Source organism: Scyliorhinus torazame, chromosome 5 (assembly GCF_047496885.1).
Source record: "Scyliorhinus torazame isolate Kashiwa2021f chromosome 5, sScyTor2.1, whole genome shotgun sequence".
In the NCBI taxonomy this organism is placed as follows: Eukaryota; Metazoa; Chordata; class Chondrichthyes; order Carcharhiniformes; family Scyliorhinidae; genus Scyliorhinus; species Scyliorhinus torazame.
The window spans coordinates 112,502,948-112,529,463 of record NC_092711.1 but is presented as its reverse complement, the minus strand read 5'-3'; the positions used below and the strand labels follow the sequence as shown (position 1 = coordinate 112,529,463).

The 26,516-nt window shown below is 45.6% G+C and overlaps 1 protein-coding gene across 1 annotated transcript in view; it reads left to right on the top strand.

The window, feature by feature from the left end:
* The window catches only part of LOC140417870 (uncharacterized), a 30,152-nt gene extending 3,974 nt beyond the window's left edge, over positions 1–26,178 (top strand). Inside the window, exons 2-3 of the mRNA XM_072501307.1 lie at positions 5,559–13,373; positions 22,283–26,178. Coding sequence (XP_072357408.1) covers positions 12,945–13,373; positions 22,283–23,137 — 1,284 coding nt within the window. The 5' untranslated portion in view covers positions 5,559–12,944 and the 3' untranslated portion in view covers positions 23,138–26,178. The remainder of the gene's footprint in view (positions 1–5,558; positions 13,374–22,282) is intronic.
* The last annotated feature ends 338 nt before the right edge of the window (positions 26,179–26,516 follow it).

The following is a 26,516-nucleotide window of genomic DNA, read 5'->3' as shown; positions in this document are numbered from 1 at the left end:
TTCTCTTCTGCACGCTGTCACTAGGTGATGTCATCCAAAAGCACCGTGTTAGTTTTCACATGTACACTGACATCACCCAGCTCTACCTCACCCCCATCCCCATCCATTCCTCCACTGTTACTAAATTAGCAAACTGCTTTTCCCACATCCAGTGCTTCCAATGCTCCTTATAGAGCAGTGGTTCCAAAGGACTGACATATTGTAACTGTTACATCCCTGTTCTCAAGCACAGTAATTACATCCAATCAGCTTCACATCAATGTTGGGGAAAGTTGAAGCCAATTGTCTGGGACAAAATCAACTGGCAGTTGGGAAAATTTGGATTATTATTTCCAGCATTTTCTGTTTTTAACACCGAAAGCTTCCCTGGATGTGAAGGCTGGGAGAGGTAATCTGGAAGGTATGGGGAGCTGGGACTTGTACATGGAGAGTAACCAAAGGTATAAATCTGAAAGGAGAAATGGTCCAAAAATAGAACAGTCGGTGACAGGACATCAGTTAATTTCCTTTTCCCCTGGAGAAATCAAGGACTTGACACAGTGTGTTTGAGACAAAGCTGATTTATTTCACAAACAACAAGATGTTAAACTCTAGCCCAGCTCAGTTACAGAGATTCGAAATAAACCCCAATTGTCAGAATGAACATGGTTCAGTTCTGGGTGTGATTAACAGTGACAGTAACAGCAGAATCAACACTTTAAGATGAACAGAGGGGAAATATAAATTCCCGCTGCAGGTTTGACAGTCTAGGAATAGGTGGCATTGTCTAAAAGTTAGAACCAGACCTTCAGGACTGAAGTTACACAGGAGACAAGACACAGAAACAAGCCACTGGACACAACCAGTCCAGCTCAGTGTTTCTGCTCCAAAGGAGCCACCCTCCCATCTCTCCACATCTAAATCTCTCATTGTCATCCTCTATTCCCCGCTTCCTCTTGTGTTTGTCTAGTTTCCCCTTCATTACATCTAAACTGTTCCCTTCATCCAGTCCCTGTGCCAGTGAGTTCCACATTCTCACCATTCCCTGGTTGAAGGATTGCATTGGATTTGTTTATGGTCACCTGTACCAAGGTACAGTGAAAAATATTGTTCTGCGTACGATTCAGACAGATCATTCCATACATGAAAAAACTTAAGGCATACATAAATACACAATGTAAATACATAGGCACAGGCATTGGGTGAAGCATACAGGGGTGCAGTACTACTCAGTAGAGAAGATGTGTGAAGAGATCGGATCAGTCTATAAGATGATGATTTAGGTGTCTGGTAACAGCAGGGAAGAAGCTGGAAGAGGTTGGAAGAGTGAATAAGCCAGGTGGGAGGGGTCTTTGATTATGCTGCCCGCTTTCCCAAGGCAGCGGGAGGTGTAGACAGAGTCAATGGATGGGAGGCGTTTGATAAGGTTCCCCACGGTAGGCTACTGCAGAAAATACGGAGGCATGGGATTCAGGGAGATTTAGCAGTTTGGATCAGAAATTGGCTAGCTGGAAGAAGACAAAGGGTGGTGTTTGATGGGAAATGTTCAGACTGGAGTCCAGTTACTAGTGGTGTACCACAAGGATCTGTTTTGGGGCTACTGCTGTTTGTCATTTTTATAAATGACCTGGCGGAGGGCGTAGAAGGATGGGTGAGTAAATTTGCAGATGACACTAAAGTCGGTGGAGTTGTGAACAGTGCAGACGGATGTTACAAGTTACAGAGGGACATAGATAAGCTGCAGCACTGGGCTGAGAGGTGGCAAATGGAGTATAATGCAGAAAAGTGTGAGGTGATTCATTTTGGAAGGAATAACAGGAAGACAGAATACTGGGCTAATGGTAAGATTCTTGGCAGTGTGGATGAGCAGAGAGATCTCGGTGTCCATGTACATAGATCCCTGAAAGTTGCCACCCAGGTTGAGAGGGTTGTTAAGCAGGCGTACGGTGTGTTAGCTTTTATTGGTAGAGGGATTGAGTTTCGGAGCCATGAGGTCATGTTGCAGCTGTACAAAACTCTGGTGCGGCCGCATTTGGAGTATTGCGTGCAATTCTGGTCGCCGCATTATAGAAAGGATGTGGAAGCATTGGAAAGGGTGCAGAGGAGATTGCCTGGTATGGAGGGAAGGTCTTATGAGGGAAGGCTGAGGGACTCAAGGCTGTTTTGGTTAGAGAGAAGGTTAAGAGGTGACTTAATTGAGGCATACAAGATGATCAGAGGATTGGATAGGGTGGACAGTGAGCCTTCTTCCTCGGATGGTGATGTCTAGCATGAGGGGACATAGCTTTAAATTGAGGGGAGATAGATATGACAGATGTCAGAGGTAGGTTCTTTACTCAGAGTAGTAAGGGCGTGGAATGCCTTGCCTGCAACAGTAGTGGACTCGCCAACACTAAGGGCATTCAAATGGTCATTGGATAGACATATGGACGATAAGGGAATAGTGTAGATGGGCTTTAGAGTGGTTTCACAGGTCGGCGCAACATCGAGGGCTGAAGGGCCTGTACTGCGCTGTAATGTTCTGTTCTATGTTCTTTATTCTGGGCTCTGTTCACGACTCTTTGTAATTTCTTACGGTCTTGGGTCAAGCAGTTGCCATACCAGGCTGTGATACAGCCAGATTGGATGCTTTCTATGCTGCACCTGTAAAAGTTGGTTAGAGTCAATGTGGACATGCCACATTTCCTTAGTTTCCTCAGGAAGTATTGGAGCTGTTGTGCTTTCTTTGTCGCAGCTTCGATGTGGGTGGACCAGGACAGATTGTTGCAGACCTAGGAATTAGAAGCTGCTAACCATCTCCACCTCGGCCCCATTAATGAAGACAGGGGTGTGTATAGTACTTTGCTTCCTGAAGTCAATGACAAGCTCTTTAGTTTTGCTGATATTCAAGGAGAGAATATTGTTATTACACCACTCCACTAGGTTCTCTATCACTCTCCTGGCACCAGTATTATGGTGGTCTTCTTGAAGCAGGTGAGGATGGAGTAGGGAGAGGTTGAACATGTCCGAGAGCACATCTGCCAGCTGGTCCGCGCAGGATCTGAGTTTTAAACCCCCATCCCACAAACTCTCCCTTCTCTCTGGGCTGAAATCCAAATAAAGTGTCATCATTCTTTCTATCTTTTCAACAAATTTGTACAAGTAAAGGTATGAATATGTTTGATATTTCACTTCCTTCGTGACTTGTGACAGATGTTAATCTTAATCACCCTGGTTTCTTGTTCGCTCCCTGACTTATAAACTTCAAGAAAATATGGAGAAGATTGAAGCCACTCTTTTCGATCTCTGCTCAATTTTCATTCCTGGCGTATGGACTCCATCCCTCTCCCTGGCCATAGTCTAAGATCAAGTCAGTCTCTTTGTAACCTTGGTTTCACATTTGGCCCCAAGATGAGCTTCTGACCTCGTGTCTGTGCCATCACTCAGACCGCCTGTTTCCACTTGCATTACACCATCCGGCCTCTCTCTTGTCTCTGTGCACCTGGTGCTGAAAACATCGGTCATGCCATCGTCACTTTCAGACTCGACTATTCCATTACACACGTGGCTGCTCTCCCACATTCTAGCTCTGTAAACTTCAAACAATCCAAAAATCTTAATTCATAGCAAGTTTTTTTTACACTAACATCTGTGTGCTCCCTGTTTGTACTGGCTCCCAGTCAATTCTCACCCTTGTTTTCAAACCCCTCCATGGCCTCATCTCTCCCTGTCTCTGCAACCTCCTCCAGCCCCACAGTCTCCTGAGATATCTGCAAATCTGATCCTGGACTCTTGTACACTCTCGATTATAATTACTCTCTGACTCCACCTCATTTTCCTCCTTTAAGACTCTTTAAAACTCACCTCTTTGTCCAAGTTTTTGGTCACCTGTCCTAATATCTCCTTTTGTGTCTGGGTGTCTCACTTTGTCTCATAATGTTCCTGTGAGGTTGACTGGGATGATTTATGATGTTAAAGGTGTTATATAAATAGAAGTTGTTGTTGTTGACTGTAACCCTGACCTCCTGTTTTACATCCCATTGGTTTCACAACAAACTCTCGGGTTTGCAGCCTCAATAAAGACGGCGGCCGTTAACTCAGGCCTGTCACCGGGAGCAGGCTGCAGCTGTCCCCCCGCTCGATGAAAACCCGGGCTCTTTCTGTATCTTTTTAACAAATTTGTATAAGTAAAGGTATGAATATGTTTGATATTTCACTTCTTATTGGGGTTTGGAGTCTCCACCGGGTTTCAGTGAAACCTCCTGGCCGCGACCAGCGTCGTGCCCGGGAAATGATTGACGGTAGCTCTGGACCTATAGGAAGAGGTGGGTGGGTGTTGAAGACCAAGCTGAGCAGCTGGTCCTCCAACCAATCGGAGTGAATGAGAGGCGGGGCTGAGCCCCGGTCGCCATGTCAGCTGAAGCATGCGCGGTGCTGATGACAGCTCAGGATTCAGGCGGTAGGGTGGGAATTCTCAGACAGGCAGATCCCGCTCGCTGAGTCATGAGGGAGGGATGGAGCCGGCAGGTGGGTCGGGATTTTCGATAAACGTAGGCCCCAAGCTCTGATTACGAAGCTCGGATACGGCAGTTGAACCGGCGACAGCTGCTCGGGCTTTTCGCCGAGACAGGCCCGGGTGGCAGGGTGTATGCGGAAGGAGCGAGAGCCCCGGCTTTGCTCCGCCTCCCATTCACTCTGATTGGTTGGAGGACTCGCCGCTTTCCATCGGTCTGCTAGCTCCACCCCCTTTTCCCATTGGTCTGCACCTGCTGTCAATCAGTCCCCGGGCATTGTGAGCTGGATCAAACCCTTCACAATCATTGTCAGCTCCCTGGTTTGCAGCTCCGGAGCTTCTCCCTCCCTCCCGGGAACAGGCCCAGGTTAACGGGCACCATCCTGCTTCAGACACTGGAGGATGGTTCACATCAGAGGATGGGGGAGGGGCACAATAAATAAGAGCTTCCACTTTGCACTCAAATCAATGAGGACTCTGATCTCTGGCAAGGAAGGAAACCCTGGCAGGTGGGCGGGGAGGATTCACAATCACCCGCTGGAGGCCCCAAACCCCCAATAAGACCCATTGGTTTTATTGTCAGTCTGCAGACAGGAGCTGGAGAACTGAACCCAGGCAGCGGAGAGGGAGGGAGAAAACTGGGAGTGGAGGAAAGAAGTGGTGCAGATGGTGAGATGGGGTTGGATTTCAGCCCAGGGAGGAGGGAGAGTGTGTGGGACGGGGATTTACAACTTTGAGGAAAATATGTTCTCGATAAACTAGAATTGACTGTTCAGAATTTGTCATAAATACAAGATAGTTACGAATAAATCCAAGGGAGCAATACGGGCAAATGTACTTACGCACAGGTTTAGAATGTGCAACTCATTACCATGGGAAGGAGTTGAGGAAAGTGCTGAGATGTTTTCAAAAGGCAACGGGACAAGCACATGAGAAAATGGAATCAAAAATCAGCTGACAGGCTGAGATTTGATAGGTGTGACAGTCGAAGATGAGTGCCGAGTATTGACAGCAGCAGAATCTGTGACAGAATGGCCTGTTTGTGTCTTATATATTCACAATATTTCAATGTAATCTCCTTTTACAGAATATTTGCAGATGCAAGCATCATGTTGAGATCTGACAGAGTCACTTGATTCATCAGGACTGGCCTTTCAACGTGGAAGAAGAAATGTTTGTCTGTTTTGTCTTTGGGAAAATATTTCAAAAATCACTTTGATTGGAAAAGCACCGAGACACAGACATCTAAGTAATTTTCCAACGTTAGCTGGAACTGAGCTTTAACCAATCACATAGCATGAAATTAAATTTCAGCATTTACACCAGAGAGACACCTTACTCAGGCTTCAACTGATGATCCAAGTTCGAGAGGCGTAAGGACATTCGCACCAAAGGAATCAAGAAGCAGCAATTGGACATTCAGCCCCGTGAGCCTGTTCCACCATTTAATAACATCACGGCTGATCTGATAGTGACCTCAAATCTGCATCCCACCTGCACCTGATAACTTGTCGATAACGATGGAGAAACCGTGGAAATGTGGGGACTGTAGGATGGGATTCAATTACCCATCTGAATTGGAAACTCATCGACGTATTCACACTGGGGAAAGGCCGTTCACCTGCTCCATGTGTGGGAAGGGATCCACTACGTTATCCAACCTCATCACACACCAGCATGTTCATACTGACCAGAGACCGTTTAAATGTGCTGACTGTGAGAAGAACTTTAAAAGCAGAAAGGATTTACTGATACATCAACGCACTCACACTGGGGAGAGGCCGTTCTCCTGCTCTGTGTGTAGGAAGGGATTCACTCAGTCATCCGAACTCCTGAGACACCAACTTGTTCATACTGATCAGAGACCTTTTAAATGTGCTGACTGTGAGAAGAGCTTTAAAAGCAGAAAGGACTTACTGTTACATCAACGCACTCACACTGGGGAATGGCCATTCACCTGCTCTGTGTGTGGGAAGGGATTTAATGCTTCATCAAACCTCCGGACTCACCATCAGGTCCACTCTGACCAGAGACCGTTTAAATGTGCTGACTGTGAAAAGAGCTTTAAAAGCAGAAATGATTTACTGTTCCATCAACGCCAACACACTGGAGAGAAGCCATTCACCTGCTCCGCGTGTGGGAAAGGATTCACTCAGTCATCGAACCTCCGGACACACCAACGTGTTCACACAGATAAGAGACCTTTTCAATGTTCTGACTGTGAGAAGAGCTTTAAAAGTCAAAGGTGTTTAATGATACATCAACGCACTCACACTGGGGAGAGGCCGTTCACCTGCTCTGTGTGTGGGAAGGGATTCACTGAGTCATCCCAGCTTTTGAAACACCAGCGAGTTCACACTGGGGAGAGACCGTACACTTGCCCCGTGTGTGAGAAGAAATTCACTCAGTCATCCGACCTGACTAGACACCAACTTGTTCACACTGATCAGAAACCTTTTAAATGTTCTGACTGTGAAAAAAGATTTACAAGTAAACAGAATCTGCTGAAACACCAGCGAGTTCACACTGAAACAGAATCATAGCATTTACAGTGCAGAAGGAGGACATTTGGCCCATCGAGTGCACCGGCCCTTGCAAAGAGCACCTTACTTAAGCCCATATCTCCAACCTAACTCATAACCCCACCTAACCCTTTTGGACACTAAGGGCAATTTAGCATCGCCAATCCATCTAACTTGCACATCTTTGGACTGTGGAAACCGGAGCATCCGGAGGAAACCCACACAGACACGGGGACAACGTGCAGACTCCACACAGACAGTGACCTAAGCCGGGAATCAAACCTGGGATCCTGGAGCTGTGAAGCAACAGTGCTAACCACTGTGTCACCCATACGTGGGAGCGTGTGGAAGCCAGCTATTTTCTATAGGTAAAAGATAGCTATTTAGCACTGAGCTCCCTCGTCTATTAAATACCATTTTAAAACTCACTCATAACCTCAGGTCAATTCAAAACACACATTCAGCATTTCAAAACATAGCTTCAACATGACACAGAAACAGATAGATTAAAACAGCATTCTTATTCAGCTAACAAATACATTTGCAAGATAAAGTGACCAAGGACAGGGCAAGCTCCGTGACAACAGCACAGTAACCTAAAGGCGCTATTGTCCTCAGCATGTATCCAGTTCAAGCAGCTTGCGATAAGGAAGCCGAATCGCATTCCATAAGCTCATACAAGAATACATTTTAGGTTAATGTTGCCTATTAATGAGTGACAACTAACCCTCAAATCAAACTCATTTGATGTTAATCCAAACCAATTAGAATTACATTGGGGTGTAGATAGATGGCTAAAGTCTGATATGATTTGGTATAACCGTGATGGATTTTCGGCCATCTCTCTTTCCGGAATCAATCTATACTTTGACTTAACTATTCGCTGTCTCTCTGTTTTTTTCATATTTCACTTTCTGACTTTGACTTTTGAAGTTATTGCGAGCTGTTTGCCTAAACAAGAAAATCATTTCTGTGATTGTTTGAAAGTTGAATTGTCTACAGATTGTCACTCTGAGTCCTATGTTAGCTGGACTTATTAGAGAATAAGACTTTAAATGACTCTCAATTGTAATCAATAGCGACAAATAAACCAGATACTTATTTGCACCTGAGAAGTTTTAACTTAAATTCCTACTGAGTTTTAGTAATCGCAAAGTGCTGCTAAAACCGCATGGTAGATCTAACAGAGCGGTACTGGGGAGAGGCTGTTTACCTGCTCCATGTGCGGGAGGAGATTCACTCAGTCAAACAACCTGCACAGACATCAGCAAGTTCACAGGCAACAGCAGGGTTTGGATTCAGCTGTTGTTGCTGCTGTTAGTCACATCCGGGACTGAACGATGCCTGGACGTCTGTTTCCAGTGGGGCTCCACAGTTTCCGGTATATATCAATGATTTAGACTGAAATGTATGCACCAGGATTACACAAAAGTTGCTGATGTGTTTTAGACAATGAGGGAGAAAGCCATGGACTGGGTCAGGTGGACAGAAAAGTGGTGAATGGAAATTTAGATAATGAGAGGTTAGGAACAGACTTCAGTTAACTCCCAATAAAAATAAGGTCACTTCAGGATAATGGACAAAACTAACTGGTGAGGATCTGATGAATCTTTATTTGTTTTATTCTTAAGTTTATTTACTTAAGTCAGTTAATAATGAAATAAATAATGACATGACAGCACATCCCAGCCCCGTGGAATACACATCCAGTTCCATGTGGGAAAACCAGGGCACTTCCATTACGCTTGGCAATCACAAGTGCTGGAAATGTCATCAGTTGGAGCAGCAGGAAGCAAAGGGGAATGGTCCAGAGGTATTTTTGTGACCGGAAGACTGTTTCCAACGGAGTTCTGGATTGTTCAGGACAGGATTCCATACTTTGTGTGTTATATATGAATGATTTAGGCCTGAGTTAACGGCTGCCATCTTTATCGAGGCTGCAAACCCGCAAGGGGAAATAAATCAGTGATAGAGTTTGTTGTGAAACCAATGGGTTGTTGTAAAACGGGAGGTCAGGGTTACAGTCAACGAAGAACAAAGAAAAGTATAGCACAGGAACAGGCCCTTCGGCCCTCCAAGCCTGTGCCGACCATGCTGCCCGTCTAAACTAACATCTTCTGCACTTCCGGGGTCCGTATCCCTCTGTTCCCATCTTATCCATGTATTTATCAAGATACCCCTTAAATCATAGATCATAGAATTTACAGTGCAGAAGGAGGCCATTCAGCCCATCGAGTCTGCACCGGCTCTTGGAAAGAGCACCCTACCCAAGGTCAACACCTCCACCCTATCCCAGTAACCCCACCCTAAGGGCAATTTTGGACACTAAGGGCAATTTATCCTGGCCAATCCACCTTACCTGCACATCTTTGGACTGTGGGAGGAAACCGGAGCACCCGGAGGAAACTCACGCAGACACGGGGAGGATGTGCAGACTCCGCACAGACAGTGACCCAAGCCGGAATCAAACCTGGGACCCTGGAGCTGTGAAGCAATTGTGCTATCCACAATGCTACCGTGCTGCCCACAAAACCTCATCAAAGGGCTCGTCCGGGATTTGAACCCGGGACCTCACTCAGATTTTGAGATCGCGAAACCCAAAGCGAGAATCATACCCCTAGACCAACGAGCCCTAATGTCACTATCGTCCCTGCTTCCACCACCTCCTCCGGCAGTGAGTTCCAGGCACCACTACTCTGTGTAAAAAAACTTGTCTCGTACATCTCCTCTAAACCTTGCCCCTCGCACCTTAAACCTATGCCCCCCAGTAATTGACCCCTCTACCCTGGGGAAAAGCCTCTGACTATCCATTCTGTCTATGCCCCTCATAATTTTGTAGACCTCTATCAGGTCGCCCCTCAACCTCCGTCGTTCCAATGAGAACAAACCGAGTTTATTCAATCACTCCACATAGCTAATGCCCTCCATACCAGGCAACATCCTGGTAAATTTCTTCTGCACCCTCTCTAAAGCCTCCACATCCCTCTGGTAGTGTGGCAACCAGAATTGGACACTATCCTCCAAGTGTGGCCTAACTAAAGTTCTATACAGCTGCAACATGACTTGCCAATTCCTATACTCAATGCTCCGGCCAATGAAGGCAGGCATGCCGTATGCCTTCTTGACTACCTTCTCCACCTGTGCCCCTTTCAGTGACCTGTGGCCCTATACACCTAGATCTCTCTGACTGTCAATACTCTTGATGGTTCTACCATTCAAGGTATATTCCCTACCTGCATTAGACCTTCCAACATGCATTACCTCACATTTGTCTAGGTTAAACTCCATCTTCCATCTCTCCGCCCAAGTCTCCAAACAATATAAATCCTGCTGTGTCCTCTGACAGTCCTCATCGCTATCCGCAATTCCACCAACCTTTGTGTCGTCTGCAAACTTACTAATCAGACCAGTTACATTTTCCTCCAAATCATTTATATATACTACGAACAGCAAAGGTCCCACCACTGATCTCTGCGGAACACCACTAGTCACAGCCCTCCAATCAGAAAAGCACCCTTCCATTGCTACTCTCTGCCTTCTATGACCTAGCCAGTTCTGTATCCACCTTGCCAGCTCACCCCTGATCCCATGTGACTTCACCTTTTGTACCAGTCTGCCATGAGGGACCTTGTCAAACGTCTAACTGACGTCCATATAGGCAACATCCACTGCCCTACCTGCATCAATCATCTTTGTGACCTCCTCAAAAAACTCTATTAAGTTAGTGAGACACAACCTCCCCTTCACAAAACCATGCTGCCTCTCGCTAATACGTCCACTTGCTTCCAAATGGGAGTAGATCCTGTCTCGAAGAATTCTCTCCAGTAATTTCCCTACCACTGAAGTAAGGCTCACCGGCCTGTAGTTCCCTGGATTATCCTTGCTACCCTTCTTAAACAAAGGAACAACATTGGGTATTCTCCAGTCCTCCGGGACATCACCTGAAGACAGTGAGGATCCAAAGATTTCTGTCAAGGCCTCAGCAATTTTGTCTCTTGCCTCCTTCAGTATTCTGGGGTAGATCCCATCAGGCTCTGGGGACTTATCCACCTTAATATTTTTCAAGACGCCCAACACCTCGTCTTTTTGGACCTCAATGTGACCCAGGCTATCTACACACCCTTCTCCAGACTCAACATCCACCAATTCCTTCTCTTTTGTGAATACTGATGCAAAGTATTCATTTAGTACCTTGCCCATTTCCTCTGGCTCCACACATAGATTCCCTCCCCTGTCCTTCGGCAGGCCAACCCTTTCCTTGGCTACCCTCTTGCTTTTTATGTACATGTAAAAAACCTTGGGATTCTCCTTCACCCTATTTGCCAATGACTTTTTGTGACCCCTTTGAACCCTCCTGACTCCTTGCTTAAGTTCCTTCCTACTTTCCTCATGTTCCACACAGGCTTCGGCTGTTCCCAGCCTTCTAGCCCTGACAAATGACTCCTTTTTCTTTTGTGGGACACCTTATCAAATGTATTCTGGAAGTCCAAATACATCTACAGGACCCCATTATCCACTTGGCTTGTTACATCTTCTAAAAACCCCAACAAATGATTCAAAGACTATCTACCCTTCACAAAACCACGCTGACTCTGATGGATTGCGTTTGACATTCCAGTAATGGTGGAGAGATTAAAATCGGGAATTCTCAAGTGGCTGGAATTAAATGAGTGCCGAGATCTCAAAGGGATTTGTGTGGAGGAGATTACAGAGATCAGGATGATCATTATCATGGAATAAAACAATGAGAAATTTAAACTTTGTGCTTTTTAAAAGGAAGCATTTGCAGATCAGTGGGCACAGGGGCTGGTGTGAGTAAGCACATGGGTAGCAGAGTTTGGGATGGGATGGAGGGGGTTGTTTAATGTTGGAGTCCAGCTGCGAGTGCAATGGAATAATTTGTTTGAGAGGGAACAGAAGAATGGATGATGGTTTCTGCAGCAGATGAACAGGGACTAAGGTGGAGTCGAGCTGTTACTGAGGTGGAAATCGGCAATCTTCGTGACAGTGTGGCTATGTGGTCAAGAGCTCATCTGGGGTGAAATATTTCACCAGGGTTGTGAACAGTCTGCTTCAGCCTCAGACATCTGATGGATGGAATTGGTGACAAGGGAGTGGAGTTTGTAGCGGGGATGAAAGGGAATGGGTTCAGTCTTGTCAATATTTAAGTGGAGGAAAGTTCTGCTCATCCAGCACTGGATGCCAGACAAGGTCGGACAGTGTGTGTCTTGGAAGGGAACTTGCAGGTGATGATGTCAACATACATCTGCTGTCCTGGTCCATCCAGTTGGCGAAGGTTAATGGGTTAAGAGATTCTGTCAAATTGTGATTCCGGTGTCAGTGGAGGAAATGCCTCTGTTCTCGCTCCCTCTCCCTTTCCCTCATTCTTTTTAACTTTCTCTCTCTCTTTCATGCATAGAATTATCTAGCCAAGAAGGTTGTGGATGATCCATCATTGAATATATTTAAGGCTGAGATGGTGAGATTTTTGGTCTCTCAGGAAGTCAAGGACATGGGGAGCTGGCGGGAAAGGGGAATGGAAGACCGAGATCAGCCATAATTGTATTCAATAGCAGAGCAGGTTCGACGGGCCGAATGGTCTACTTCTGCTCCTATTTCTTGTGTTATTGCAAAGGCCCGAGTCTTGTGTGGGCTCAGGCCGGGCGGCAGGTTCCCTTCCCTGAAGGACATTAAAAAACTAGTTCACTTTTCACAAAAGATTCACCAGTTTTCATGGTCACTTTTTTCCCGTTGCCGGATTCATTCAGCTCAATTTCACAACTTGCCTTTGTGTTTTTGTGGGTTCTCTCTCGCTCCCTTTTTTTTGTTTTAAATGAATTTCAGAGTTAGAAGGGGAGGATTTGCAGTCAGGAAACTCAGATCAAACATCATATCAGGATCAGCCAAAGTCACCCAATTCATCGTAACCTGAATATTGGTGAATTTTGAACATGGAAGGAAAAAGCTCCGTTAACAGTGAGGAGAAACCGTGGGAATGTGAGGAGGGATTCAGATCCACATCTCAACTGAAAATTCACCGTCCCAGACACTCTGGGGAGAGGTCATTCACTTGCTCTGATTGTGGGAAGAGATTCTCTCGATCATCCAGCCTGCTGCAACACCACCGAGTGCACACCGGGGAGAAACCATTCAACTGCTCCGTGTGTGGGAAAGGATTCGCTCAGTCCTGCAACCTGCTGAGACACCAGCGGGTTCACACTGGGAAGAGACCATTCACCTGCTCAGAGTGTGGGAAGAGATTCGCTCGGTCATCTGACTTGAAGATGCACCAGCAAGTTCACACGGATGAGAGACCTTTTAAATGCCCAGACTGTGGGAAGTGCTTTAAATGTTCCCGGGCCCTGATACTCCATCAACGTGTTCACACCAACGAGTGACCGTTCAGGTGCTCTCACTGTGGGACTGGGTTCAAGCAGTCATCTTAACTCAGTGAACACCAGCGCACTCACACTGGGGAGAGACCTTTCACTTGCTCTGAGTGTGGGAAGGGATTCACTCAGTTATCCACTCTGCTGAATCACCAGAGTGCTCACAATGGGAAGATACCATTTAAATGCCAAGACTGCAGGAAGTGCTACAAAAGTGCCCGGGAACTGCTCCCCCATCAACGTGTTCACACAGGTGAGAGACCTTTTCAATGCCGAGACTGTGAGAAATGCTTTAAAAGATCCGGGGAACTGATGCGTCATCAACTTATTCACACTGATGAGAAACTGTTCAGGTGCACTTACTGCAGGACTGGGTTCAAGACATCATCTGACCTCCATGTACACCAGTGAACTCACACTGGGGAGAGGCCGTTCACCTGCTCCCAGTGTGGGAAGACATTCACTCAGTCCATAAGACCATGAGACCATAAGACAGAGGAGCGGAAGTAAGGCCATTCGGCCCATCGAGTCCACTCCGCCATTCAATCATGGCTGATTTCAACTCCATTTACCCGCTCTCTCTCCATAGCCCTTAATTCCTCGAGAAATCAAGAATTTATCAACTTCTGTCTTAAAGACACTCAACGTCCCGGCCTCCACCGCCCTCTGTGGCAATGAATTCCACAGACCCACCACTCTCTGGCTGAAGAAATTTCTCCTCATCTCTGTTCTAAAGTGACTCCCTTTTATTCTAAGGCTGTGCCCCCGGGTCCTAGTCTCCCCTGCTAATGGAAACAACTTCCCTACATCCACCCTATCTAAGCCATTCATTATCTTGTAAGTTTCTATTAGATCTCCCCTCAACCTCCTAAACTCCAATGAATATAATCCCAGGATCCTCAGACGTTCATCGTATGTCAGGCCTACCATTCCTGGGATCATCCGTGTGAATCTCCGCTGGACACACTCCAGTGCCAGTATGTCCTTCCTGAGGTGTGGGGCCCAAAATTGCTCACAGTATTCTAAATGGGGCCTAACTAATGCTTTATAAAGCTTCAGAAGTACATCCCTGCTTTTATATTCCAAGCCTCTTGAGATGAATGACAACATTGCATTTGCTTTCTTAATTACGGACTCAACCTGCAAGTTTACCTTTAGAGAATCCTGGACGAGGACTCCCAAGTCCCTTTGTACTTCAGCATTATGAATTTTGTCACCGTTTAGAAAATAGTCCATGCCTCTATTCTTTTTTCCAAAGTGCAAGACCTCGCACTTGCCCACGTTGAATTTCATCAGCCATTTCTTGGACCACTCTCCTAAACTGTCTAAATCTTTCTGCAGCCTCCCCACCTCCTCCATACTACCTGCCCCTCCACCTATCTTTGTATCATCGGCAAACTTAGCCAGAATGCCCCCAGTCCCGTCATCTAGATCGTTAATATATAAAGAGAACAGCTGTGGCCCCAACACTGAACCCTGCGGGACACCACTCGTCACCGGTTGCCATTCTGAAAAAGAACCTTTTATCCCAACTCTCTGCCTTCTGCCTGACAGCCAATCGTCAATCCATGTTAGCACCTTGCCTCGAATACCATGGGCCCTTATTTTACTCAGCAGTCTCCCGTGAGGCACCTTATCAAAGGCCTTTTGGAAGTCAAGATAGATAACATCCATTGGCTCTCCTTGGTCTAACCTATTTGTTATCTCTTCAAAAGAACTCTAACAGGTTTGTCAGGCACGACCTCCCCTTACTAAATCCATGCTGACTTGTCCTAATCTGACCCTGCACTTCCAAGAATTTAGAAATCTCATCCTTAACAATGGATTCTAGAATCTTGCCAACAACCGAGGTTAGGCTAATTGGCCTATAATTTTCCATCTTTTTCCTTGTTCCCTTCTTGAACAGGGGGGTTACAACAGCGATTTTCCAATCCTCTGGGACTTTCCCGGACTCCAGTGACTTTTGAAAGCTCATGACTAGCGCCTCCACTATTTCTTCAGCTATCTCCTTTAGAACTCTAGGATGTAGTCCATCTGGTCCCGGAGATTTATCAATTTTTAGACCTCTTAGTTTCTCTAGCACTTTCTCCTTTGTGATGGCTACCATATTCAACTCTGCCCCCTGACTCTCCGGAATTGGTGGGATATTACTCATGTCTTCTACTGTGAAGACTGACGCAAAGTACTTATTTAGTTCCTCAGCTATTTCCTTGTCTCCCATCACAAAATTACCAGCGTCATTTTGGAGCGGCCCAATGTCAACTTTTGCCTCCCCTTTGTTTTTAATGTATTTAAAGAAACTTTTACTATCATTCCTAATGTTACTGGCTAGCCTACCTTCATATTTGATCCTCTCTTCCCTTATTTCTCTCTTTGTTATCCTCTGTTTGTTTTTGTAGCCTTCCCAATCTTCTGACTTCCCACTACTCTTTGCCACATTATAGGCTTTCTCTTTTGCTTTGATGCATTCCCTAACTCCCTTTGTCAACCATGGCTGCCTAATCCCCCCTCTGATAACCTTGCTTTTCTTTGGGATGAACCTCTGCACTGTGTCCTCAATTACTCCCAGAAACTCCTGCCATTGCTGTTCTACTGTCTTTCCCCCTAGGCTCTGCTCCCAGTCGATTTTTGTCAGTTCCTCCCTCATGCCCCTGTAGTTACCTTTATTTAACTGTAACACCTTTACATCTGATTCTACCTTCTTTCTTTCAAATTGGAGATTGAATTCTACCATATTATGATCACTGCCTCCTAAGTGCTCCCTTACTTTAAGATCTTTAATCAAGTCTGGCTCATTACATAACACTAAGTCCAGAATGGCCTGTTCCCTCGTGGGCTCCATCACAAGCTGTTCCAAAAAGCCCTCCTGTAAACATTCAATTAATTCCCTTTCCTTGGGTCCACTGGCAGCATTATTTACCCAGTCCACCTGCATATTGAAGTCCCCCATGATCACTGTGACCTTGCCTTTCTGACATGCACTTTCTATTTCGTGGTGCATTTTGTGCCCCCGGTCCTGACCACTGTTAGGAGGCCTGTACATAACTCCCATTATGGTTTTTTTGCCTTTGTGGTTCCTCAACTCTACCCACACAGACTCCACATCATCTGACCCTATGTCATTTAGTGCTATTGATTTAATTTCATTCCTAATTAACAAGGCAACCGCGCCCCCTCTGCCCACCTCCCTGTCTTTTCGATAGGTTGTGAATCCCTGGATGTTTAAATGCCAGTCCTGAACCCGCTGCAACCATGTCTCTGTGATGCCTACCACATCATACCTGCCAGTCACAATCTGGGCCACAAGCTCATCTACCTTGTTCCGTACACTGCGCGCATTTAAATATAGCACCTTTAATTCTCTATTGACCGTCCCTTTTTGTTTTCTTAGTGTGGTGGACCTTGGTTTACTGAGCCTTTCCATACACTGTCATATTTTGTGGGCTGGGGACTATCGTAACCTCTCCTGAGTTTTGTCTTTTCGTGCTTTTTTGTATTCCTAAGCAGCTACGCTTCCCACTGATTACTTCACCTCTTGGTTCCCTGACTTTCCCTTCCCCCCCAATCTTTAGTTTAAAGTCCTATTGACCACCCTATTTATTCTTTTCGCCAGAACACTGGTCCCAGCTCGGTTCAGGTGGAGACCATCCCAACGGTATAGGTCCCCCCTGTCCCAAAACTGATGCCAGTGTCCCATGAAAAGGAACCCCTCTTTCCCACACCACTCTTTCAGCCACGTGTTAACTTCCCTTATTCTTGCCTCCCTATGCCAATTTGCACGTGGCTCGGGCAGTAATCCGGAGATTATGACCCTTGAGGACCTGTTTTTTAATTTGAATCCTAGCTCTTTATAATCTCTAAACAGGTCCTCTTTCCTAGACTTGCCTATGTTGTTGGTACCGACATGGACCACAACAACTGGATCCTCCCCCTCCAGTATCCTTTCAAGCCGGTCAGAGATGTCCCGCACCCTAGCACCGGGCAGGCAACATACCATGCGGGACTCTTTATCCTGCTCACAAAGGATACTATCTATCCCCCTGATAATAGAATCCCCTACAACGACAACTTGCCTATTTACTCCCTCCCCTTGAATGGCCTGCTGAACCATGGTGCCTTGGTCAGCTGACTCATCCTTCCTGCAGCCCTGTTCGCCATCCACACAGGGAGCAAGTGCCTCATACCTGTTGGACAGAGTCAAGGGCTGAGGCTCCTGAGTTCCTGACTGCTGGTTCCCTTTACCTGCCTGACTTGCAGTCACACCCTGCTGTCCCTGGCCACTGGCAGGATTTAAACTACTTACTCTGACAGGTGTGACTGCCTCCTGAAACACAGTGTCCAGGTAAGTCTCCCCCTCCCGGATGTGCCTCAGTGTTTGAAGCTCAGACTCCAGCTCATCAACTCTGAGCCGGAGCTCTTTGAGCAGCCAACACTTACTGCAGATGTGGTCGCTGCAGCTCGCAATGGGATCTGCCAGCTCCCACATCAAGCAGCTCAAGCACATCACCTGACCAGCCATCACTAATTAATTAATTAGTTTAATTTAAGTTTATGAGTTTAGCTGTGTTTTTTTTAAAATTTGGGGCAGATTTGCTATCAACCACTCAGATCACAGCTTCCCTCTGACGTCACTTTTGGGGAATAAAATGGAAAACAGGAAGTTTCCGTTAGGTTTTTATGATCAGACTACTCCTCCTCCTCCGAACGGCTCCCGAAATTAGGCCCGAAGAAAGAGAGAGAACAAAACAGTCGGGAAAAAGCACCTTCTCCCACTCTTCACCGAATTACCTCACTGCACCAAATTACCAAATTCTCACTCGGTCTGTATCTCTCTCACTCAGGCTGTGTGTCCTTGACCTGCGCAATGCAGTCATCCAGCCAGCTGACACTTCAGCGAGTTCACACAAGGGAGAGGCCATTCACCTGCCCCAAGTGTGGGGAAAGATTCACACAGTCATCCAACCTGATAAGACACCAGCAAATTCACAAGTAATTACAGTGAGTGGACAATCTGATCAGATGCCTCTGCTGCTTCCCTCCCTTCCACCGGGCCAAACTGTCTCTAAAAATCCCCCTCGTCTGAGTGTGAACTCAGATCTACCTCCAGTTTCTCTCCTATCTCCTGTCATGTTCTGTTCAATCTAATCTTGTTTTTGAGACCTGACCTCTGCTCCCTTGACCCTATTCTCACTAAACCACTGACATTCCAACTTCCTCACTTAACTGATATGTTTCACAGTTCTCTCTCTCTTCTGGTTTTGCCGGGGAGGGTTCCTAAACACCTGGTGAATGCCTCAAACCCTGAATATAAATCTGTGGGTCCCTCTTTTGCAGCTCTGGGCTTTATCCCCCCAAAAGCCCAAGATTAACTGCTGATTTAATGGGGAAAGAGCGTTTGCGCCGGGTTTTGGAGATGTAAAATATGGTGGGCGCGGCTTCAGCGCCTGTTCCCACCCGGGTCCTAGCGCCTGACAAAAACATCACTTTAATTCTCTTCCCACTCGTGGTTAATTAAAGCAGACTTTCATCTGTTTCCAGAGCGAGTAATTCCTGGAACTGGTCACTCGTCTGTTACCAGGGATTTATAACTTGAGAGGCTCCCACAAAACACGTGGCTGACCAGGACTCTCTCCCACTCTTACCGTCAGATATTGGTGAGTTTGGAAGCATTTGCAGATTGACACACTCAACCTGTTTGACCGGGTTAGGATCAAGTCCTGGGGTAGGACTCGAATCCAGAGATTCTGGCTCAGAGGCCTCGAGCAGCTGATGAATGGTGGCCATAGCTCCCACAAGCCCCGCGGCCCAGAAACCGCTCTATCCAACTGGCTCATTGCGCTGAGTGCGCATGCTCCAGGGGCAGCCTGCCGCGGGGCATTCTGGGTGGCTCTTTTCCGAGTTGGAGGGAACTGGGTGCAGATGGGCTGTAGTAAACTGGTAAGGATATGGCATCCCAGAGGGAGCGATGTAGCCGGCTCTGGACGGGAAGAGTTTATCAACTCCTGAGTGAAGGCCGCCAACCCTAAATAAGACCCTCCGGTAGCGAGTTTGTGGCTTTGGGTAATGTGCCTGGGGTCAAGCTCGGGTGAGCGGCCGCCATGTAGGTTCAACGAGGAGAAGAGCGCATGCGCAGGCATCAGGGTGACGTAAGAGAGAATGGGCAGGACTTTAGAGTCTGTTTTCCAACTGGGTCGTAGTGCCCGGAACAGAAAGCAACAGAATAGTTTAAAATTATTAATTAGCGGCACTGTGGTTGGCACTGCTGCCTCACAGCGACAGAGACTCGGATTCGAATCGGAGCTTGGGTGGCTGACGTTGTGAAGTTTGCACATTATCCCTGTGTCTGCGTGGGTTTCTTCCGGTGCTCTGCTGTTCTCACACAACCCAAATATCTGCAGGTTCGGTGGGGTTATGGGGGTGTGGGCTTAGGCAGGATGCACTTTTAGAAGGTCAGCTTTACTGCACAGAGGGGTATGGGCTAGTCGGAGCAGAGGATCTGCTCCTGATCTGTTGAAAACACCAATTTTTAGATCCAGATGGGGGAGAATGTAGGGCTTCCTCTGGCTGCTGGCCTCTCTTCTGTGGTCTTGTCCATGTTCAGGTGGCCCTGGAGTGGGACCATGAGTTGTCCACCAGTACGCTTGATACCTTCCACAACTGTTGTTACCTCAGGGTGCAGAGTGTTTCTGAGACACTGAAAGCAACATTCTGGTTTAGTTAAAAAAACTTTCCTTTGTACTTTTACAAAATTTAGAGTACCCAATTCTTTTTTTTCCAATTAAGGGGAAATTTAGTGCGGCCAATCCACCTACCCTGCACATCTTTTTTGGGTTGTGGGGATGAGACCCATGCAGATACAGGGAATATGTACAAACTCCACATGAACAGTGACCCGGGGCCGGGATCGAACCTGGGTCCTCAGCGCAGTGAGGCAGCATTGCTAACCACCGTGCCGTCCTAACTTTCCTTTGTTTTTGTTGGGATTTTGCTTTCTTTTACTTTGATTGGGCAACATATTTGGGGAAACAAGAGAGGAACGAATATTCCACAGAAATTAGAACTATTTGTTCTGAATTTCATAAGAACATAAGAACTAGGAGCAGGAGTAGGCCATCTGGCCCCTCGAGCCTGCTCCGCCATTTAATGAGATCATGGCTGATCTTTGTGGACTCAGCTCTACTCTCTGGCCCCTACACCATATCCCCGAATCCCTTTATTCTTTAGAAAGGTATCTATCCTTTTCTTAAAAACGTTTAAAGAAGGAGCCTCAACTGCTTCACTGGGCAAGGAATTCCAGAGATTCACAACCCTTTGGGTGAAGAAGTTCCTCCTACACTCCGTCCTAAATCTACCTCCCCTTATTTTGAGGCTATGCCCCCTAGTTCTGCTTTCCCCGACCAGTGGAAACAACCTGCCCGCATCTATCCTATCTATTCCCTTCATAATTTTATATGTCTCAATAAGATCCCCCGCATCCTTCTAAACTCCAATGAGTACAGTCCCAGTCTACTCAACCTCTCATCATAATCTAATCCCCTCAACTCTGGGATCAACCTAGTGAATCTCCTCTGCACTCCCTCCAGTGCCAATATGTCCTTTCTCAGGAAAGGAGACCAAAACTGAACACAATACTCCAGATGCGGCCTCACCAACACCCTATACAATTGCAGCATAACCTCACTAGTCTTGAACTCCATCCCTCTAGCAATGAAAGACAAAACTTGATTAGCCTTCTTGAATCACCTGTTGCACCTGCACACCAACATTTTGCGACTCGTGCACCAGCACACCCAGGTCCCTCTGCACAGCAGCATGTTTTAGCATCTTACCGTTTAAATAATAATCATTCTGCTGTTATTCCTCCCAAAATGGATAGCCTCACACTTGGCAACATTGAATTCCATCTGCCAGACCCTAGCCCATTCACCTAACCTAGCCAAATCCTTCTGCAGACTTCCGGTATCCTCTGCACTTTTTGCTTTACCACTCATCTTAGTGTCGTCTGCAAACTTTGACACATTGCACTTGGTCCCAACTCCAAATCGTCTATGTAAATTGTGAACAACTGCGGGCCCAACACTGATCCTTGAGGGACCCCACTAGTTACAGGTTGCCAACCAGAGAAACACCCATTTATCCCCACACTCTGCTTTCTGTTAGTTAACCAATCTTCTACCCATGCTACCACTTTACCCTCAATGCCATGCATCTTTAGTTTATGCAGCAACCTTTTGTGTGGCACCTTGTCAAAAGCTTTCTGGAAATCCAGATATTCGTTTCTTTGGAATGAAAGTGATACTGACACTGTCAACTCCTTTTACAGGGGATTGGAAGGAGAGGATTTGACACGGTCATCAGGATCTGAATATCATCAGCTTTTGAATGTGGAAGGAGAAATGTTTGTCTGTTCTGTCTGTGGGAAAGGATCGGAGACATCATTGTGACTGACAAGCACCGAGACCCCCACAACACCCGAGTGAGAATGTTCCAGTGAACTGACTGAAAAGAACTTTAATCAGTTACACAGCCTGAAAAAACATCGCACCATTCACAGTGGGGAGAGACCTGTTTTTTTAATTTGTTCATGGGATGTGGGCATTGCTGGTTGTGGAAGCATTTATTGCCCATCCCGGAGGGCATTTAAGTCAACCACATTGCTATGGATCTGGAGTCATATGTAGGCCAGACCTGAAGGACATCAGTGAACCAGATGAGTTTTTACAACAATTGACAATGGTTTCATGGTCATCATTAGACTTTTAATTCCAGATCATTATTGAATTCAATTTTCACCATCTGCCACAGTGGGATTTGAACCTGGGTCCCTAGAGCATTACCCTGGGTCTCTAGATTATTAGTCCAGTGACAATACCCCTACGTCACTGCCTTGGTAACACAAGGACGCCAACAGCATGGGGAAACCGTGGAAATGTGGTGACTGTGGGAAGGGATTCAAATCCCCATCAGGGCTGGAAATTCATCAACGTAGTCACACCAGGGAGAGGACTTTCAACTGCTCTGACTGTGGTAAAAGCTATAAGAATGCTGGGAATCTAATTATTCATCAACGTATTCACACAAGAGAGAAGCTGTTTATCTGCTCCACCTGTGGAATGGAATTCACTTCAGCATCCAACCTAACGTCGCACCAGCGAGTTCACACTGGAGAGAAACCGTACGATTGCTCTCAGTGTGGGAAGAGCTTCCGGTCTTCATCCAACCTCACTGAGCATCTACGGGTTCACACTGGGGAAAGACCATTCCACTGCTCTGAGTGTGGGCAGAGATTCACTTGTTCTTCCCACCTCACTGATCACAAGCGTGTCCACACTGGTGAGAGGCCGTTCATCTGCTCCGTGTGTGGGAAGGGATTTATTAAATCGGCACACCTTCTCAGACACCAGCGTATTCACACTGAAGAGAGACCGTTCACCTGCACTGATTGTGGGAAGAATTTCACTAATCCATATAATCTCCGGGATCACCAGCTAATTCACACTGGGGAGAAACCTTTTACCTGCACTGAGTGTAGGAAGGGATTTGCTTTGAAATCTCAGCTTCGGAGACATAAACTTGTTCACACTGATGAGAGACCATTCCAATGTTCTGACTGTGAGAAGAGCTTTAAAAGCGGAAGTGATTTGACAAAACACCAGCGACTCCATTCCGGGGAAAAGCCGTTCACCTGCCCCGTGTGTGGCAGAGGATTCACTCGGCCATCCAATCGTCTGGCACACCAGAGGGTTCACATGTGATTACAGGGATTGGATTCCTACACCCAGGAATGAACCATGTTCATTTTGACAGTTCAGATTTATTTCCCTTGATGTTAAACCCCAGCCCAGTTAATGGGATTAACAGAATGGACATGAATTGCATTAAATGGACAGTGTTGGAATCCTGGATTTCTGTAAGATAAGAGGAGACTGATTGATATGCTCTTACCGACTGTTCCATTGTTGGATCTTTTCACCTTTGTTAATGGAAGACTTGTATTTATATAGCACCTCTCACAACTTCAGGATGTCCCAAAGTGCTTTACAGACAATGAGGTTCTTTTGAAATATAGTCACTGTTGTAATGTAGGAAATGCGGCAGCCAGATTGTGTACAACAGGCTCCAACAAACACAAATAAGATGATGGAAATACTCAGCAGGTCAGGCAGCATCTGTGAAGCAAGAAAGTGAGTTCAAAACAGAACTATGATTATGATCAGATTATCTGTTCAGTGCTCATCACCGAGGGCTTTATATTGAGCAGTTTACCCGAGAGAACTTCCTCCTTCGAAATATCATCAGCAGAACTTTAATGTCCAGCTGCAAGAGCAGATGGGGTTATATTGGAAGGTTTCCTCTGATAGACAGTGCTGTATTCCCTCAGTACAGTGCTGTATTCCCTCAGTACAGTGCTGTATTCCCTCTGTACAGTGCAGTATTCCCTCAGTACAGTGCTGTATTCCCTCAGTACAGTGCTGTATTCCCTCTGTACAGTGCTGTATTCCCTCAGTACAGTGCAGTATTCTCTCAGTACAGTGCTGTATTCCCTCTGTACAGTGCTGTATTCCCTCAGTACAGTGCTGTATTCCCTCAGTACAGTGCTGTATTCCCTCAGTACAGTGCAGTATTCCCTCAGTACAGTGCTGTATTCCCTCAGTACAGTGCTGTATTCCCTCAGTACAGTGCAGTATTCCCTCAGTACAGTGCAGTATTCCCTCAGTACAGTGCAGTATTCCCTCAGTACAGTGCTGTATTCCCTTAGTACAGTGCTGTATTCCCTTAGTACAGTGCTGTATTCCCTCAGTACAGTGCTGTATTCCCTCAGTACAGCATTGGAATACCAGCCGGATTTTATGGTCAGGTTTCTGGAGCTGAAGTTGAACCCACATCCTCCTGACTCAGTGATGGGAATGTAACCACTGAACAATAACACCTCATCATTAACGCGGGATTATTTTTGCTCTCACATTTTTGGTTGTTCTCCTGAACACATTAACCCATTGGGCTCTTGGACAAATCCAAGTGGATTCAACGGGTTTCCAGGGTTTGTGCTGATGCTGCAGCAAGAGATCGAGAAGGTTTTTATTTCTGAATTCAAGAACTGGCATCAAATATCACAACATGGTGACAATTTGAACTCAAGGCTTTGCCTTTCAAAGACTTTGGCCTTAACCATTTAGGCAATTTGTTACTTTCTGAGAGAAAGAGCTTGAGATGGGAGATATGCAACTTGCCGACAAATCAATTGCCAAGACTTCTGATTCTGACGTAAAAATACCATTTATAACCAGCAAGTTGGAGTAAGCTTTGCTGTAGAAGGGACTGTAGTTGGCCGATTAGTTGCCTGAATACCCTGTATTCTTTTTTAACCGGTTGCTTGACTATATTTCATGGCAATAGGCACTTGGCAAAGCATGATGGATATATTAGCCTTATTTCAGTCAAGAAGTTCTGCATGTAATAGGCAGAAGGTCAGACCATGTAAACAAGTGCACAGCTGCACATTGTTGCTGACAGCAGACAATTATTATTGTCCTTAGACTAGGAATTCAAGTTGTTTAACTCTGCTCGCTTTTCTGTCTCTGGGCTTATCAAAGGAATGCCTCGTTTTTCTAAATATTGCTTATTGTACCATATAAAGTACTGCCTTGCCTTTTGTAAAGTGGGGACAATTAGAAGGACTAATTAGAAGGCCTAATAGAGTGGTCACTCTAACTCCCTCCACAAACTTTGTGTTAAATAAAGGACCTTTGGCGAAAACTCGAAGCGCTGGTATATTTTTCCTCAACAATTGCCAAAATTGATGAAGTAAAATTATAGCTTTGCTATTTCAAACTTCGAAAGGGAAATTTACCTGAAGCTGAGGGGGATTATCAAATATTCAGAACAAAACCTGACGACAACCAGTCTGGGTGGTTCCCGGGAATCGGAAAAGAAGGTTTCCTCTGGGGAAATAAATTGAAGACTTAAACCCACCAGCCCCACAATACTGCAAATTGAATTTGAACTAATTTTGAAAATAAAAAACATCTAATCTGTTGATACCTGGAATCAAATTGAAATGTCTGATTCCTGTTTTATAGGTAGGAGTACTGGACAGTAACGTTTCTCTAAGCCTCATGAATGAGATATCTAATGGGATGTGTAAAATTGTATAAGAGGAAGTGGTTGAGCACAGGAATAAAGTTAAGGAAAAATAACCCCACTAAATGGGAATTGGAATACCTCACTGTGGGTGTAGTTCAGTGGAATATATCAATGTGGTATTGATGTATATTTTAATGAAAGGAAAGTGTAGATGAGACTAATAAATTGATGGCTCTCTTGGAGATGTTTGCATTGTTGTGGATAAACGTTCAAAGAGAATTGCATTTGATAAACTGGCCACTGCCCAAGACATTGACGCATTCAGGGGGAGGTGAGCAAAGATATTTACAGACACATATAAGTGGGACTAGGCAGTTCGTTTCAGTAGAAATGATTCATTTTCAGATGAGCTACATTTTATGTTTACTGAAGTAAGCTAATAAGATCAAGGAAGCCATTGTGAAACGTAACATTTAAATGAAAAGGGCATTTTGTATTCAGCAATTGATCGGTTATATTAATCAATGATGTGTATTAATTATTCACTCATCAGAAACAAATTATTAAATAAGTAGTGTGCCTCAGTTGATTTTAATTGAAGATTTAATAATCTGGAAGTGGTTGTGTTAAAAGACTTGGTTGTACCTAAAACTGTCTAAGCCTGTTTTAAATTCTATATTACAGCTTCTGTGAGAAGGAATGTATGATCTGATATGATCGTTAGCAACGAGTCTTCATTCCCTTGGTAACCTTATTTGGAACTGGAAGGTCACACAATGATGGGAGGGATACATTAAACATTCCCATTGTATCCCGATCTGTGCGACATTTACCCAAATGGTTAAAACCCAATCAAACCGATTCAGGTATGAAATTGACCAACCATTGAGTTCTATCCAGTTTATTCAAACTGAGGGAGGATCTACTTAGGTATTTAATACCCGAGTAGAAGGTCTGTTGCCAGCCAAGAACTGGAATCCCCAAAGCAAGATTCCCATCAGAATTGTTGTCAAAGAAGGGGTACAAGAGGGATTATGTTTTTACAGCCTG